Source organism: Macaca nemestrina, chromosome 4, assembly GCF_043159975.1.
Source record: "Macaca nemestrina isolate mMacNem1 chromosome 4, mMacNem.hap1, whole genome shotgun sequence".
In the NCBI taxonomy this organism is placed as follows: domain Eukaryota; kingdom Metazoa; phylum Chordata; class Mammalia; order Primates; family Cercopithecidae; genus Macaca; species Macaca nemestrina.
Genome location: NC_092128.1, coordinates 7,835,352 through 7,851,210, shown reverse-complemented (window position 1 = coordinate 7,851,210; position 15,859 = coordinate 7,835,352). Strand labels below are relative to the sequence as shown.

Here is a 15,859-nt window from a genome sequence, read left to right as displayed (position 1 = left end):
TTTGTTTTTTTGTTTTTTTTTGAGACCTCAGCCTCCCACTTTTGTACAGACAGGGTTTCGCCGTGTTGCCCACGCTGTTCTGGAGCTCCTGAGCTCAAGAGATCTTCCCACCTCGGGTCCCAAAGTGCTGGGATTTTAGGCGTGAGCCACTGCACCAGGCCAGATTATGTTTCCATTGGACAATGCTGCTCTGTACCCTTGTTTAAGGGAAAAGGATCATATTATTTGTATAAATTTAGCTCCCTAAATTTGTGTTCCAGAAATACTTCCACAGAAGTCTAAAAAAAACGGAAGGTAGGCTCATTTTGTGTACAGCTCAATTTTTTAGGACACTGCTCATACAGAAACATGGTTAGAGTAAGAAAGCAATTTATTATTATAAAACATATTCACACATTTTTGTAGCACTGTTATGCAGAATGAAAAGATCTAGAGAAAGAGCCCAACTCCCCCTCCTCGCAAGCAGGAATGACAAACATCCTTGTAGTAAGACACTGCCTGCCTGAGTGGGCAGCGTGAGTGTGTGGGGCCAACTGGGTCCAGCAACCTCTTTTGTCTCTGGGGCAATAATCCTGCGGTGTGAGGGTATGCTTGGTCAAATCCTTGGGTGACACAAGGACCCAGGGGCAGCAAACCCTCAGAACCCCTGTTGTAGGCACAGCCACCTGTCTTCTGGACCATGGGAACTGTGCCCCGTGTGGGTGGTTGCTAGGGCCTCCGTGGCCAGAAAGCAAGGCAAGCGTGTGCATCTGGCAGGTGGGTAAATGAACCTAGTCCGCCCCTTAAACTTGCTCCTGTTCCATCATTTCTGATCTTACCCAATGGCAACATGACCTACTCAGGCACTCGCATGAGAAATCTGAAGGCTACTTCACAGCTCCCACATTGATCTTGTCCATTCTCCCTCTAAGGAAATCTCCGACGTGTGTCCTCTTCATCTCATCTACTCTGTGCCTTGGCTGGTCTTCCCATTTCTACTCTCTTACCACCCCCACCCACTTCACAGAACAGCAGGAGGGATGGAAGCCAGGATCAGCACACTTCAGACCAGGGGCCAAATTTGGCCTACAGCCTGTTTTGGTTTTGTACAGTCTATAAGCTAAAAATGGTTTTTTCATCTTTAAGTGGTTGGAAAAAGAAACAGTATTTCATGATACTGAAAATCAGATGAAGTTTAAGTGTTATATCCATAAATAAAGTTTTACTGGCACACAGCCACACCCACTCGTCGATGTATTGTCTGCAGCTGCTTCCGTCCTACAAAGGCATAGCTGCAACAGAGGCTACATGGCCTGCAAAACTTGGGATATTTACTATCTGGCCTTTTACAGAACGAGTCTGCAAGCCCCTGGTATAGATTATCATCTTATTTGTTGCTTAAAACCCTTCAGTCACTTCCCAGTTTCTAGAGAAAAGTCTAAAACTTTTCACAGAGCAGACAAAGCTGTTCTTGATGGAGAGTTGGCAAACACATGAATCTGGGCCTCTCTCACACCTCTCTTACTCACACCTCACCCTTCTCATTCACTCAGTAAGCCACACTGCCTTTCCTTTAAAGACAATTCTCCCACCACCCCCACCCCCACCTGATGCTCAAGTTAGCCCTGCCTTTCATTATTTCTCTCAAGCACTTATCCCAACTGTATTTAAATAACAATCATGTCGTAGCTGGTTAAAGACTGCCTGCTCTGGAGCCACTGCATGAGTTCAAACACTGGCTTTGTCACTTAACAAGTTTGACATTGGGCATGTCACATAAACTTTTTGTACTTCAGTTTCCTTATCTGCAAAATAGGTGTAACAACTGTACCTACCCGAGTTTAAAGGCTACTAATACATGTGCATTAAGATTGTACCCCGTAACAGTAAATGCTTCAAAAGCACCAACAATTATTCTTCTCAGTAGCAGGAAAAGGTTCCTGTGGCTCCTCAACTAGATCGAAGCTTCTTGAGGGCAAGGATTATTAACTGTCCTAGCTTTTGTAACTGGTACTAAGTAGACCATTTATTCAAATGCTTAATGAACACCTAGTTGAGTAACACATAACACTCACAAACCGTCCTCTTCAACCAACAGATGCAGTGATTCAATCTTTGGGGGCCTGGCCCAACTGTTCTCTTTCAAACAAACGCCAAATGTGACTGAGATTTTAAAGCCAGCAAAATACAGGTGCAGCGGCTCATGCCTGTAATTCCAGAACTCTGGGAGGCGGAGGTGGGTGGATCACTTGAGTCCAGGACTTTGAGACCAGCCTAGGCAACAAGTGAGACCTTATCTCTACAAAAAAATAAAAAAATAGCCAGGGCATGGTGGCACACATCCATAGTCCCAGCTACTCGGGAGGCTGAGGCGAGAGGATCCTTGAGGCTGGAAGGTTGAAGCTGCAGTGAGCCGAGATTGCGCCAATGCACTGCAGCCTGGGTGACAGAGTGAGACTCCGTCTCAAAAAATAAAAAATAAAATAAAAATAAAGCTAGCAAAATAGCCAGACATACTTATATCTAAGACATAGGAGTCTTAGAAAAGCATTTCATCTCATAAAACTGTATTAACTGTAAAAGCCCACATTTGCATACCCATTTACAAATGATGTACTATGCCATCAGGCAGTTATTAACATTCAACTCTCAATTCTGCAAAGGGTGGGATTATGTATCTTGCTAAAACACCAACTTCACTTTCAAATGTCCATGAAGAGTCCTTCTGCAAACATGTAAGCACAACAAGAAGAGAAATGGGGAAGAGGAAGACTCAACTCTACTATAGGTAAGACACAAACCAAGTAAGCACGACACTTTGCAGTGAATTCTATCAGTATCTTTAAATTGCCCTGCTTTCTTAACTTGCCCATAAGAGCACAACGTAAAGGCTTTTCTAGCACTTCCTGTTCTAAACTAATACCAGTTTAGATTTAAAGCTCCAATCCTACAAGGAACTCCTTTTTTTGTAACCAGAAGCCTAACATATATTGAAGAAAATTAAAATACTAAAGTAGTATTCCAGGACTTTTAAAATGTTAGATTTCTTTCTTTTCTTTCTTTTTTTTTTGAGACACAGTCTTGCTCTGTCGCCCAGCCTGGAGTGCAATGGCGTGATCTCGACTCACTGTAACCTCCCGCTCCCAGGTTCAAGTGATTCTCCTGCCTCAGCCTCCATAGTAGCTCGGATTACACGCACCCGCCACCACACCCAGCTAATTTTTGTATTTTTAGTAGAGACTGGGTTTCACCATGTTGGCCAGGCTGGTCTCGAACTCCTGACCTAAGGTGATCCACTCGCCTCGGCCTCCCCAAGTGCTGAGATTACAGGCGAGAGCCACCGCGCCCGGCCAATTATATTTAAAAATCAATCAAGCAATTCACGTTAAAAGGACTCAGCAGTTTGCATTCTCACAGTTAGCAGTGTGAAGAAGACAGATCGTTGAGTACTCTCTCAATGTTAAGATTTCATTTGGTACTTCATAATAAACTAGAACTAAGGATGAAGGTTCCTTCAAGTATGATCCCTAAAGATTTCACAATGCTCTCACTTGCACAATCATGTGCACGCTCAGTTCTGATTTATTCAAGTGACTAAGAACAATCCAGCCATTTGTAACAACTATTACAGTTGTTATTGTGAACTTGTTATTCTGAATCTTCACCCAAGAAAAGCATTGCGTGTTTCTGACTTCCACAATCACAGGGAGAGGTGGCAGTGTCTCATTCTGGGATAAAGTTGCTATTTTTACTTGTGTACTCCTCCCCCACTTCATCCTGATACTTGTATTGAAAAACTATATTATTAGTATATGGGTCTCTGGTATCCTGCCACTCTTTGCAATTTTCACTACTCTCTGGGAGCCTCACCATCACCAGGTCCAAACACAACTCATCCAAAAATGCACCACAATCAGAAACCAAACCAACAGGCACACAGACATCATAACTCTCCTGATGTTCTCTGGCCTCCCTCGTGCTTCCTTCCATTCTCAACCATGCCAAGTTCTTTCCTGCCTTGCCATCTTTGTCTCTCACAATGCTATAGGGCCTCTCCTAGGAGGCTCTTGTAAGACTGTGGGAACCACATCGCTGTGAACAGCGTCGAGGATGCAGTCACTCTCAATTCAATTTTGCACAGCAGTGAGCAAGATCCTAGCTTACAACAATTGAATGGTTCTCAAAGGGTGGTCTGTGGACTTCCAAGGGGTTTACCAAAATCTTTTCGGGGGCTCATGAGGTCACAACGATTTTCATAGCAATATTAAGTTATCATTTGCCTTTTCTTTTTTTTTTTTTTTTTTTGAGATGGAGTCTTGCTCTGTCACCCAGGCTGGAGTGCTGTGGCCGGATCTCAGCTCACTGCAAGCTCCGCCTCCCGGGTTCCCGCCATTCTCCTGCCTCAGCCTCCCGAGTAGCTGGGACTACAGGCGCCCGCCACCTCGCCCGGCTAGTTTTTTGTATTTTTTAGTAGAGACGGGGTTTCACCGTGTTAGTCAGGATGGTCTCGATCTCCTGACCTTGTGATCCGCCCGTCTCGGCCTCCCAAAGTGCTGGGATTACAGGCTTGAGCCACCGCGCCCGGCCTCATTTGCCTTTTCTACAAAGTTCCCAGTTGTACTAAAGGTGCAAAAGCAATGTTGGGGAAAACGGCTAGCTTGGCACCCCTTGGCATGAATCAAAAACAGTAGTTACAAACTGAGTGGTAAGTCACTGTATTCTTTACTGCCACATGTTCACAGTGGGAAAAGAGCTGTTTCCACTTAACGATGTCCTTAAAAAAGCAGTAAAATTATATTAAATGTTGACCCTTTGGTACATGTCTTTTGAATATTCTGCATGACAAAATGAGATGCACGCATAAAGCACCTCTGTTACATACTGAAGTATGATGGTTGTTTCCAAAAAAAGCACTTGTGCAATCATTTGAGAAGTGATCTGAACTGGCCACTTTTATCATGGAATGCCTTTGTTACTTGCAAGAATGATGACAAATTATCATTATTGCAAATGTGAATAGCTGGCAGACATTTTCTTGAAAATGAAAGAAACAGAACAGTCAATTCAAGTAAAAACTAGTAGCATGTTGCCAAGAAAATTATTTGAACTCAAGGAGGAAATTAGAATGTTGGAAAACTTGCACTGCTCATAGTGAACAGTGTTCTAAAACTTAAGACTCTGCAGAGATTGGTGGTGATATTAACAAATGTGATTTTTAAACATGCTTGTATATTAAAATGTGTCAACATGTGGAAGATCTGTGTAACGATGAACAAATATTTTCCAAATGACCAATGATGCTACAAAACCAGGCATGGTAGAAGATCCATTCCAAGTATAAAACAGACCTGTGGAGTTGGGCAAATTCATCAATATGATTTCAGATTGCATAGTGTAACTATTCTTCCAAACTATCACTTATGAAGTTTTGGTATCAAAGAATATTCAGCTACCTGAAAAAGCTATACAAGTACTCCTTACTTCATTAAAATAACGTTAAGGGAATGAATTCAGGAGCAGATATGAGAATCCAGCTGTTAAGACATTAAAAGATACCTGCAAAACCGTGAAACACCCTATCAAAATTGCAGTTGCTTTTGTGGCAGAAACTGGCAATCTAGTTCTAAAATTCAATGTGAAAATGCAAGGAACTGAGAATAGCCAAAAACATCTTCAGAAATAATAAAGTTAGAGGACTCATATGCCCCTATTTAAAAACCAGCTACAAAACTACAGTAATCAAGATCGTGTGGTACTGGCGTAAGGACAGACATACAGATCAATGGAATGAGTGAGTCCTTGTATTTATGGTCACTTCATTTTGGACAAGGGAATTCAATGAAGAAAGAACATTATTTTAACAAAAGAAGCTGGTGCAACTTGATATCCACATGCAAAAGAATAAAGTTCTGGCATCATATACAAATATTAACTACAAATAGATCACAGATCTAATGTTAAGAGTTAACAGAATAAAACATCTAAAAGAAAATGTAGTAGTAAATCTACATGACCTTGGATTAGGCAATGGCTTCTAAGATGTGACACCAAAAACATAAGTGACAGGAGAAAAATAGATATATCGGCCTTCAAATTAAAAACTTTTTGCTTCAAAGGACACCATTGAGAAGGTAAAAGGACAACCCACAGACAGAAGAAATTATTTGCAAAACCTATGATACTACTTCACACCCACTAGGATGGCTAAAATGAAAAAGACAGTAACAAGTGTTGATGAGAATGTGGAGAAAATTAAACCCTCATACACTGCTTAAGGGAATATAAAATCGTACAGCTGTTTTGGAAAACAATTTGACAGTTCTCCAAAACATTTAGCACGGAGTTAACCATAACGACCCAGCAATTCCACTCCTAGGAATGTACCCAAGAGAAATGAAAAGATATGTCTACATAAAAGCTTGTACAGGAATGTTCAAAGCATTATTATTCCTAGTAGCCAGAAAGTAGAGCTCCAAGTGGTGGCTCACACCTGTAATCCCAACACTGGGAGACTGAGGCGAGAGGACTGCTTGAGGTCAAGAGTTCAAGACCAGCTTGGGCAACAGAGCAAGGTTCCCACCTCTACAAAAAAGTTAAAAAACTAGCTGGGTGTGATGTCACACACCTGCAGTCCTAGCTACTCGGGAGGCTGAGGTGGGAGGATCATTTGAGTCCAGGAGGTTGAGGCTGCAGTGAGCCATGATAGCTCCACTGCACTTTAGCCTGGGCAACAGAGCAAGACCCTGCCTCAGAAAAGTAAATAAAATATAATAGCCAAAAAAAAAAAAAAAAGAGAGAGAGAAACCACCCACATATCCAATTGACAAATGCACAGAAAAAATGTGGTATGCTCACATGATGGAATATTAGTCAGCACTAAACAGGAAGCGGCAACATATGCTACAACACGGACGAAACCTGAAAACATTATACTAAGTAAAAGATGCCAGACCCAAAAGACCACATATGTATGTTCTCATTTATATGAAATGTCCAGAGTAAATAAATTCATAGAAACAAAAAGATTAGTGGTTGCCAGGGGCTGATAGGGAAGCAAGATGGAGAGTGACTGCTAATGAGTACAGTTTCTTTTTGGGGTGATGAAGTACAGAGAGATATAACCCATAGGGACAGCAAAATAACATTTGGCACTAGAAAGTCATAATCAGAAATCTGAATTCGGATTATGCTCTTGTGCAGAACAATGAGTAAGACTGAAAAACAGTAATTTCAAGTTTCAATACAAAGTGGCCACTTCAGGACTACCCCCACCCACAAGTATACAACATCAGAATATTAAGCACCTGAATATACAATTTCACATACTGGTAGATTTCATACATAGCAAATATTGTTTTGCCTTTCAATTTTTCAATAAAAAGTGTCATCAAATGATAGGTTAACTTAAAAAATAAACAGTACGTCAGAATCTGCTAGGAACAACCAAATATTTAATGACATCTTTCCTCATGAAGACTCTAAATACTACCCAAAACATTTTGACAAAGTAATAATTTGAGTACTTTTGCTGAATTGCCTTCTTCCAAACCACAAAGCTGTTTCATTTTCCCCCTATGATCTTTCACATGCCTGTGATCCCACCCCTCTTATTAACCGTATGTAAGAGGCTTATATATGACAACCAGCTTTTGATTACGGTCTAATGGTAAACTAGGTTACCAAAGCTCTCTGTACAGGTAAAATCCCAGTGAAACACGTACCAGACTGAAGATAGTTTACGTAACACTACCATTTTAACTTAAGTTTAGTTACTTCCTATTGCGGGACTACTCTGCTGTGGTAGAGACAACGGAATGTCAGGGAGCTGGTACTTTTGGCCACCACAGGAACAGTTAATACAAAGCACTCCCTGAAAGCCAGACTCCCAGAGTTACAGGTGACATGTCCTTAAAAGCTTTAACATTGTAAAGAACAGGAAAAGTACAGGAGATTGGGAGGGAGAATTGTATAGATTACCTGAAAATTATATTTTCCCTATTGGTAGTTCTGACAAAAACCTGAAAGCCAAGTAGAGGGCTGGGCATGGTGGCTCACACCTGTAATCCCAGCACTTTGGGAGGCCGAGGCAGGTGGATCACGAGGTCAGGAGTTCAAGACCAGCCTGGCCAAGATGGTGAAACCCAGTCTCTAATAAAAATACAAAACTTAGTTGGGCGGGGTGGCAGGCGCCTGTTATCCCAGCTACTTGGGAGGCTGAGGCAGGAGACTTGGTTGAACCCGGGTGGCAGAGGTTGCAGTAAGCCGAGATCGCACCACTGTGCTCCAGCCTGGGTAACAGAGTGAGACTCTGTCTCCAAAAAAAAAAAAAAAAATAGAGAAAGCCAACTAGTAAAACAAACATAGCATTTTGTTGTTTTAGCTGAAGACAACTTTAAAAATAAAGTTTGTGGCATGACAAAGTCACAATGACAAGTATCCTACTAGTCAAACTGGTTTAATGTACTTAAGAGAACATTCTAAGAAAGATGTGGAGCCTTTTTCTATGGCTCTACCCCCAGAATATAGGAGAAAACAGCTCAGCATCACAAAAGACCACAATCTAGAAACACATGTGCTCAGATTTCTCTGGTATAGCACCATTTGCAAGCTCCCAGAAGTGAGCATGCTGAGTAATCCTCAAAAGGGTGGCTTACTACACGAAACCTGCTGGCAAAACCTAATCTCCTTCCCCTGCAAAAGACCCCACAAACTACAAAATATCCCGGCTCATAATACACTTTAAAATCAAATGGGGCTGGGTGTGGTGGTTCACGCCTATAATCCCAGCACTTTGGGAGGCCAAGGTGGGAGGACCACCTGAGGTCAGGTGTTTGAGACCAGCCTGAGGGTTGGCCATGTGGTGAAACCTGTCTCTACTAAAAATACAAAATTAGCCGGGTGTAGTGGTGCATGCCTGTAGTGCCAGCTACTCTGGAGGCTGAGGCAGGAGAATCGCTTGAGCCCTGGACGTGGAAGATGCAGTGAGCCAAGATCGCGCCATTGCACTCCAGCCTGGGTGGCAAGAGCCAAACTCTGTCTCAAAAAAAAAAAAAAAAAAATCAAATACAAGATTGGGAGCAACTTCACCTCTCCAAAATCGTTTAATATGACTACGCTTGAAAATAAGTATGGAGAAGTGGGGTAGGTTGCAGAAATATGAAATACTGAAGACACAAAATAGGGACTAAAAGTGACCCTGTAACCCACCGAAGACTAAGTTAGCACAGTATTTAACAAGCAGCACTTTAAAATAATGTTTGTGAAGAGACGGCTAAGGGGTGTCCTGTCACATCTCCGTCCTCAGGAGGAAGCTGAATAGAGGGGAAGATAAAACAGAATGGATTTCAACTGGACACAAGGAACTTCTTTAGCAAAAAAACACACAAAAAAACAAAAAAACAACAACAAAAAAACCACCAAAAAGTGATAAAACTAGCCCTGCTTACCAAAGACTAGAGCTACCATTTCAACATTTTAAAAGGGTAAATCAGTCAGGATCTTTAGGTCATTCTCTTGGGTTGAAATCAAGTAGCCGAGGTACTTGACCATAATGTGATTATTCAGGGGCTATTTTCAAATAGTTGGCAATAAGTACTTACTTGACTGACTAGGGAGGGCTCACCCAAGAGCCAGGACACCTCGCGCTCCCAACTCCTCAAAATGCAGAGGAGGAAATCAAGAGAACAGAGACAAGAGCATGGATTCAGGCTGCCAATAAAGGTTGGATCCCAGGTTCCATGTAGATATTTGAACAGTTAGTGACTTTGAACCCCTCCATTTGATTCGTGGTTACTTCCTGGCTGCAGCACCGCATCGCACAAGAGTTCCCCCTACGACTCTGGGCACCCCGCATCTCTAGCCAAGCTTCTTTCAGCCCTTGACTTCCTCCAGCTCTCGACGGAGAGGTAGTAAAAGGATGAGTAAGCATGCAGTGGCTGATCTTGGTCAAAGAGCACAGACCCTGGCACAGGCGGTGGAAAGCGCAGTTGGGGAGTGCATCCCGCGAGCGGCTGGCAGGTACAAGCTTCCCACGACACATGCTGTCACCCCGTTCCGCAATCACCGGAGCCTTTGAACCCTCGCTTTCACCTCCCCATCCCCCCAAATGTGGCCCGGCGCACGTCTTCTATAGACAGTTACTTCAAAACAGCCCGAAAAGATGAACGTAATTTCTCCAGGCTTCCGGATGTCGGCAGACAATACAGCCTCACCCTGAAGCGTGTCTAAGTTCGATCGCTCCGGTTTCTCACAGGCCAGAAAACCGCTTGTTCTGTGACACCCCGTCCGCCCCCCAACCCGACCCTAAGCCACCTTATTCAGCAGTAAGGCGACGCTAGGAACCGTTTCAAATGTACGTCAACCTTTTGGGGGAAGAGAAAGAAAACAAAAAGACTTCGGAATTACTTCAACAGCGTGGTTGCAAGTACCTGACCTTATTCCTTCCCGAAGAAATATAGGCCACTGAGAGATCAGACATTCCTTTTTCTCTGCCTTCCTACCCGGGCCGCCAGCAGCATCTCCAGGGCCTCCAGAGGGGCCTCTTTTGGGGGCTCGCCTAGGTTTCCTATGTACAAAACTTGCGTTCAGAGACCAAACGTTCTCTAAGTCCCTAGTTTTCTTTACAAGGGTAAACTTCACCACAGATGGAATGAAGCCGAGGTGCTGCTTCCTTTGTTAAAATCCCACGGACTTTCTTTTCCTTGCATCGGGGGCGGGGTGGGGGAGACCGCCAGCCCCGGTCACGCGCGCCCGCGGCGAAGGCGGGGAGGCAGGTGTGACTCCTTCCTCGCGGGAGCCTCTAGCGCGGCTCCCTGGCGCCGCCTCATTTCCCCAGACGAGCCCCGGACTCCTCGGCGGCCGGCGGCCCCCGCCCCGCGCCTCCCACGCCCTCCGCCCGGCCGCCACCTGCCCGCCCGGCCCGCGGAGGGCGCCCGGCTACCGCAGCTCCTCCACCGGTGCGGACGCCGCCCCGACCGCCACCACCTCCGCTCAAAATGGTGGTTACGAAACGCGCGGCCCCCGCCCGCCCCGCCACATGGCCGCGCCGGCTCCAAACTTCGCAGGCCCGGCAGCGACCCGGCTTCCAGGCGAGGCCCCGGCGGCGCCAGGAGGCCGCGCGACCACCGGCCACTCACCCACAGACCGGTAGCCCAGGATCGCGATCTTCCGGGACTTGGACTGCGGCATCTTGGCGGCCTCCTCAGCCCCGGCCCAACCACATCAACCGCGGCGGCGGCGGCTCCTGCTGCTGCGATCGGCGGCGGCCGCGCCGGGGGAGAGCGGCATACAGAGCAGGGGCGGCGGCGGGCGCGGCTGCCTCTAGCTCGCTCGCTCGCTCGCTCGCGCGCTCCCAACCGCCCGGAACCGACCGCGCGGCGGCGCCCCTCCCCCCACAACACACCCACGTGACCGGCCGGCGTCAGCACCGCCCCTCCTCGCGCCGTGGCCCGCCGCCTCCGCCCCCTCGAAATACGCGGGGGTGCGTCGGGGCGACGTTTTACTTTAAAGGCAAAAAAAGGGGACGCCGCGATGCCCCCAGAAAAGTCACGACTGAAACTCGCTGCGTCATGACCCTCCCACCTTCTTCCGCCGCTTTTTAATTACGCCATTCTCCCCGCGCGCCGATTGGACGGCACCTGCACAGCCGCGCGATGACGTGTCAGAAACTCCATCTCCCATTGGGGGAGGCAAGGAGGCGGGGCGGAGGAGGCGGGGCTGGCCACCCAGGAGCTAAAAATACACCGCGCTGCTACAGCGCGGTTGGGCGCCGGCGAGGTTTGAAGGCTTCAAACTTCCAACCGGTTGGGGGCGGGCGGGAGAGGCGGAGAGACAAACGGTGGCTCCCCGGTGATTGGCCGCAACGGAGCGCAGGGCGGGGCAATAGGTGGGAGGTGCGGTGATTGGTGATAAGCTGAGCGGTTGGCGGGTTCGCGCCCGCTGAGCCCGTGAAGGGCGCGAGGCTCGTGGCCGGGGCGGGCGGTGGTTGGGCTAGCTCCTCCCTCGGGGCTTTTTTGAAAATTCCCCCTGAGCTGCGTTAGCGTTCGTGTCTGGGTTTGAGGATGTAGTGGTGACTAAGCGTCACCCACGGCCGAAGGACTGTGGGAAGCATGGAGTCTGCGTTAATTCAAAGTGTTAGGAATTTCATTAAAAACAGGGCGAGCCTCGTCAGTTCTGGTGTCTGCTTCGCTTCGCGCGGAGCTCGGCGCACATCCTGGAACAACGCCGGGGCGGGAAGCCGGTTCTCCGCCAGCGCCAGGGCGGCTGGTGCGGCGGGCAGGCCGGAGCCGGGTGCCAGGAACGCCTCGGGCCGCGGTGTGGGCACAGCCTTCCCAGGCGTGCAGTGCAGAGGGGCGCGGGAAGAGAATCCGGGCCGGGAACGCAGGTGCCGTTGAGGGACGAGCCTCCAGGCAGGCCCGGAGTGGTGGCTGCTGGTGGGCTTGGCACTTGCCGAGTTAGCAGAGGCTCCGCCGCGCCGGGGAACCCGCCACTATTCTGCCGAGGCTGTTTGGCAGTGGGGACCTGCAGAGGCCGGGCATGGCCCTTCGCCCTTTCCCAGTGATCGGTAGGGAGGAATGAAGCCCAGGGAAACTGAGTAGCAGGCCTTGTATTCCAGCGTAGGAAGGTTTAGAGGTGACTGGAGTCGAATTGGAACACCCAGCCCAAGAGCGACTCCCTCCAGCTTTCCCACGGAAGCATCCGATAGGGGCTGGGGTGTGCATTCTTGTCCTTGGGGATCTACAGATGGAAACCCCAGGCAGCCAGCCGGAAGTGATCAATGTCTGGAAGTTCTATGTTTTCATGAAATGTTGAGGTTTACGCTACAGTTATTTTAAGTGTTTTAAAACTAAAGGTCTTAAATTGTACTCTCCTGTAAAATGTGTCGTTTTAATCCTGTGGATTCGGATATCCTCACCACAGTGTTTTTGAACAGATGCTACTAAACTCCTTGCATTATCAAATCAGTTTAGTTTCACCTTTTTAAAAAAAATAGAACAGAATAGAAAACTGCATTATGCATAGTAAGGGTAAGTATGTGTCCTCATTAGTACAGTGGTGAGTTAAAAAAACGAGTAAGGGTAAGTGTGTGTAAGTGCATGCGTCGGTATATATATTTATAGATATGCTATATATGTATTATTGTATGTTGGGATTCATTGTAAAGTTTCCTTTTTTTTTTTTTTTTGAGACGGAGTCTCACTCTGTCGCCAGTCTGGAGTGCAGTGGCGCGATCTCGGCTTACTGCAACCTCCACCTCCCGTGTTCAGGCAATTCTCCTGCCTCAGCCTCCCGAGTAGCTGGGACTACAGGCGCACACCACCACGCCCAGCTAATTTTTGTATTTTTAATAGAGACGGGGTTTCACCATGTTGGCCAGAATGGTCTTGACCTCTTGACCTCATGACCTGCCTACCTCAGCCTCCCAAAGTGCTGAGATTACAGGTGTGAGCCACTGCACGGGCCTCATTGTAAAGTTTCTTACCATGGGCTGCTTCAAAAAGTTTGAAAGCACCACTCTAGCCTGAGAATATTGGTAATCCAGATGTGAAGCACAGTTGTAAAGGACAAACTCATTCAAGAAGTTTTCCAGGCCGGGCTCGGTGGCTCACGCCTGTAATCCCAGCACTTTGGGAGGTCGAGGCAGGTGGATCACGAGGTCAGGAGTTTGAGACCAGCCTGGCCAACATGGTGAAACCCCATCTCTACTAAAAATACAAAAATTAGCCAGGCATGCAAAATTTAGTAGAGCCCTGTCTCTACTAAAAATACAAAAATTAGGTGGGCACCTGTAATCCCAGCTACTCGGGAGGCTGAGGCAGCAGAATTGCTTGAAACTGGTAGGCGGAGGTTGCAGTGAACCGAGATAGCGCCACTGCACTCCAGCCTGGGTGAAACAGCGAGACTCTGTCTTTAAAAAAAAAAAAAAAAAAAAAGTTTTCCAGTTGCTATCTTCAAGCCCTTTAATGTAGGATCCAGAGGTTTAGAAGATTCTTTTATTCCAGAGTGGGGAGAATTTGTTTCGTTTAAACAATGACTTAGCCAGCCTGGGGAACATGGAGAAAAGCTGTTTCTATAAAAAATACAAAAAAATTAGCTGGACGTGGTGGCGCGTGCCTGTAGTCCCAGCTACTTGGAGGGCTGAGGTGGTGGGATCACTTGAGCCCAGGAGGTCGAGGCTGCAGTGAGCTGAGATGGCGCCACAGCACTTCAGTCTGGGTGACAAAGGGAGACCTTGTCTTAAAAAAAAAAAAAAAAGAAAAAAAGAAATGGCTCAGATTAGCTAAAATAGTAGGGACTCAGTCTGAATTCACATGGAAATACTTGACTGCAACCAGACGGGAACAGGGTCGGAAGAAATGGACTTGCTTTTGTATTCAAAGTAGCTCCCTTATTGGTGGCTAACTCGGTCACCTTTGACTTTGCAGCAGCAGGAAGGTCTGCTGCCACCAGTCAGCTTCTCCTCAGCAGGCCCTGCTTGTTCGGGACTGCTCCTCGAGGCCTAAGCCTGCTGCCTCCTCTGTGTGTACTTCCACTTCTGTTCCCTTTCCCTGTGAACTAAGAACCATGTGTCTTCCGCTAAGTTTCCAGAAAGAGAACATCATCAGTTCTGTTAATTCCCATCATCCCTTGAGTGAGGAGCTCATGCTAAGCATGTAGATTGTCCAGAAGGGTCTCTGCTGACCTACACCTCTGACGGCTGGTGGCTATGGAAGTTCTTTGAAATTTGGACGTCTGATACGGGGTTTGTATTAACTTTCTATGAGCATTTCCAAGCCCAATATCTGATTTCTAGTTCCAACATGTTTTTTTTTACGTCCCAGAGATAACATACAAAACTTTTTCCCCCCACCATTGAGTTACACTAAGATCAGAGTAAAAAACCACTGCTATGATTGTTTTTACCAAAAGGACATTCTTTTACATGGAAAATGGTGACCCCAATGAAAGTAGACATTAAGGAGTTTTGTGGTTTGGTTTTTAAAAATATTTGATGAGGGAAGAATGGAGAAGAACCAGACTCCTTTTGATCTTGGCATAAGCCAAAGCAGACTGAACTGTTATGTCTCACATCGGTATCATTCAAAATCAAACCTGCATGCTAAGGTTCTTCTATTGTGTGGTCATCTTACTGAAGTCAAAGGGGCAGAACCTTTGTGGATGGGAGAGGGGTTTCCTTGGTGGGGAGTTGACTGTCCTGTCTTCAGCATTGTAGGATGAAAGCCATCCTGGGAAAGGTGAATCCCCTGAATTTCACTGGGAGGAAGGAAAATCCTGCCCTCCCTCAATGACATAGGGGATCAGTCTAGTCTGAATCCTGAGGTATGGAGTTGCATGGAGTGCTCTCAGAAGGGGGAAAGTGGAGTAAGCCAGCCCTGAGTCCATGGAGGGAGGCCATGTTTGAGAGAGGGTCGGCTCAGCAGAGAACTCTGAGGACAGATCTGGGGTTATACAGTAGTTGTAAATTGTTCTCAACTGTTACAGGTTGAATTGTGTTCCCCGCCAAAAGATATGTTGAAGTCCTGCCCTTTCAGAATGTGACCTTATTTGGAAATAGGCCATTGCAGATGTCACTAGTTGAGATGAGATCATATTGGAGTAGGCTGGGCCAATCCAGTATGACTAGTGTCCTCATAAGAGGAGACATAGACACGCAAGGGATGGTCAACGTGAAGACCAAGGCGGAGACTGGAGTGATGTTGCCTTAAGCTAAGGAACTCCTGGGGCTACCTGAACCTGGAAGAGGCGAGGAAATGTCCTTTCCTAGTGCCTTCCGAGAAAGCAGGGCCCTTCTGACACTTTGATTTCAGGCTTCTGGCTTCCAGAACTGTGAGCAAATTTATCTTGTTTTAAGCCTCCAAGTTTGTGGCACTTTGTTATGGCA

General features: G+C 46.6%; 1 protein-coding gene across 1 annotated transcript in view; it reads right to left on the bottom strand.

Moving 5' to 3' along the window:
- LOC105474923 (Ras homolog, mTORC1 binding) overlaps nucleotides 1-11,557 on the bottom strand; it is a 52,817-nt gene extending 41,260 nt beyond the window's left edge. Inside the window, exon 1 of the mRNA XM_011729844.3 lies at nucleotides 11,115-11,557. Coding sequence (XP_011728146.1) covers nucleotides 11,115-11,166 — 52 coding nt within the window. The 5' untranslated portion in view covers nucleotides 11,167-11,557. The remainder of the gene's footprint in view (nucleotides 1-11,114) is intronic.
- Between the last annotated feature and the right edge of the window lie 4,302 nt (nucleotides 11,558-15,859).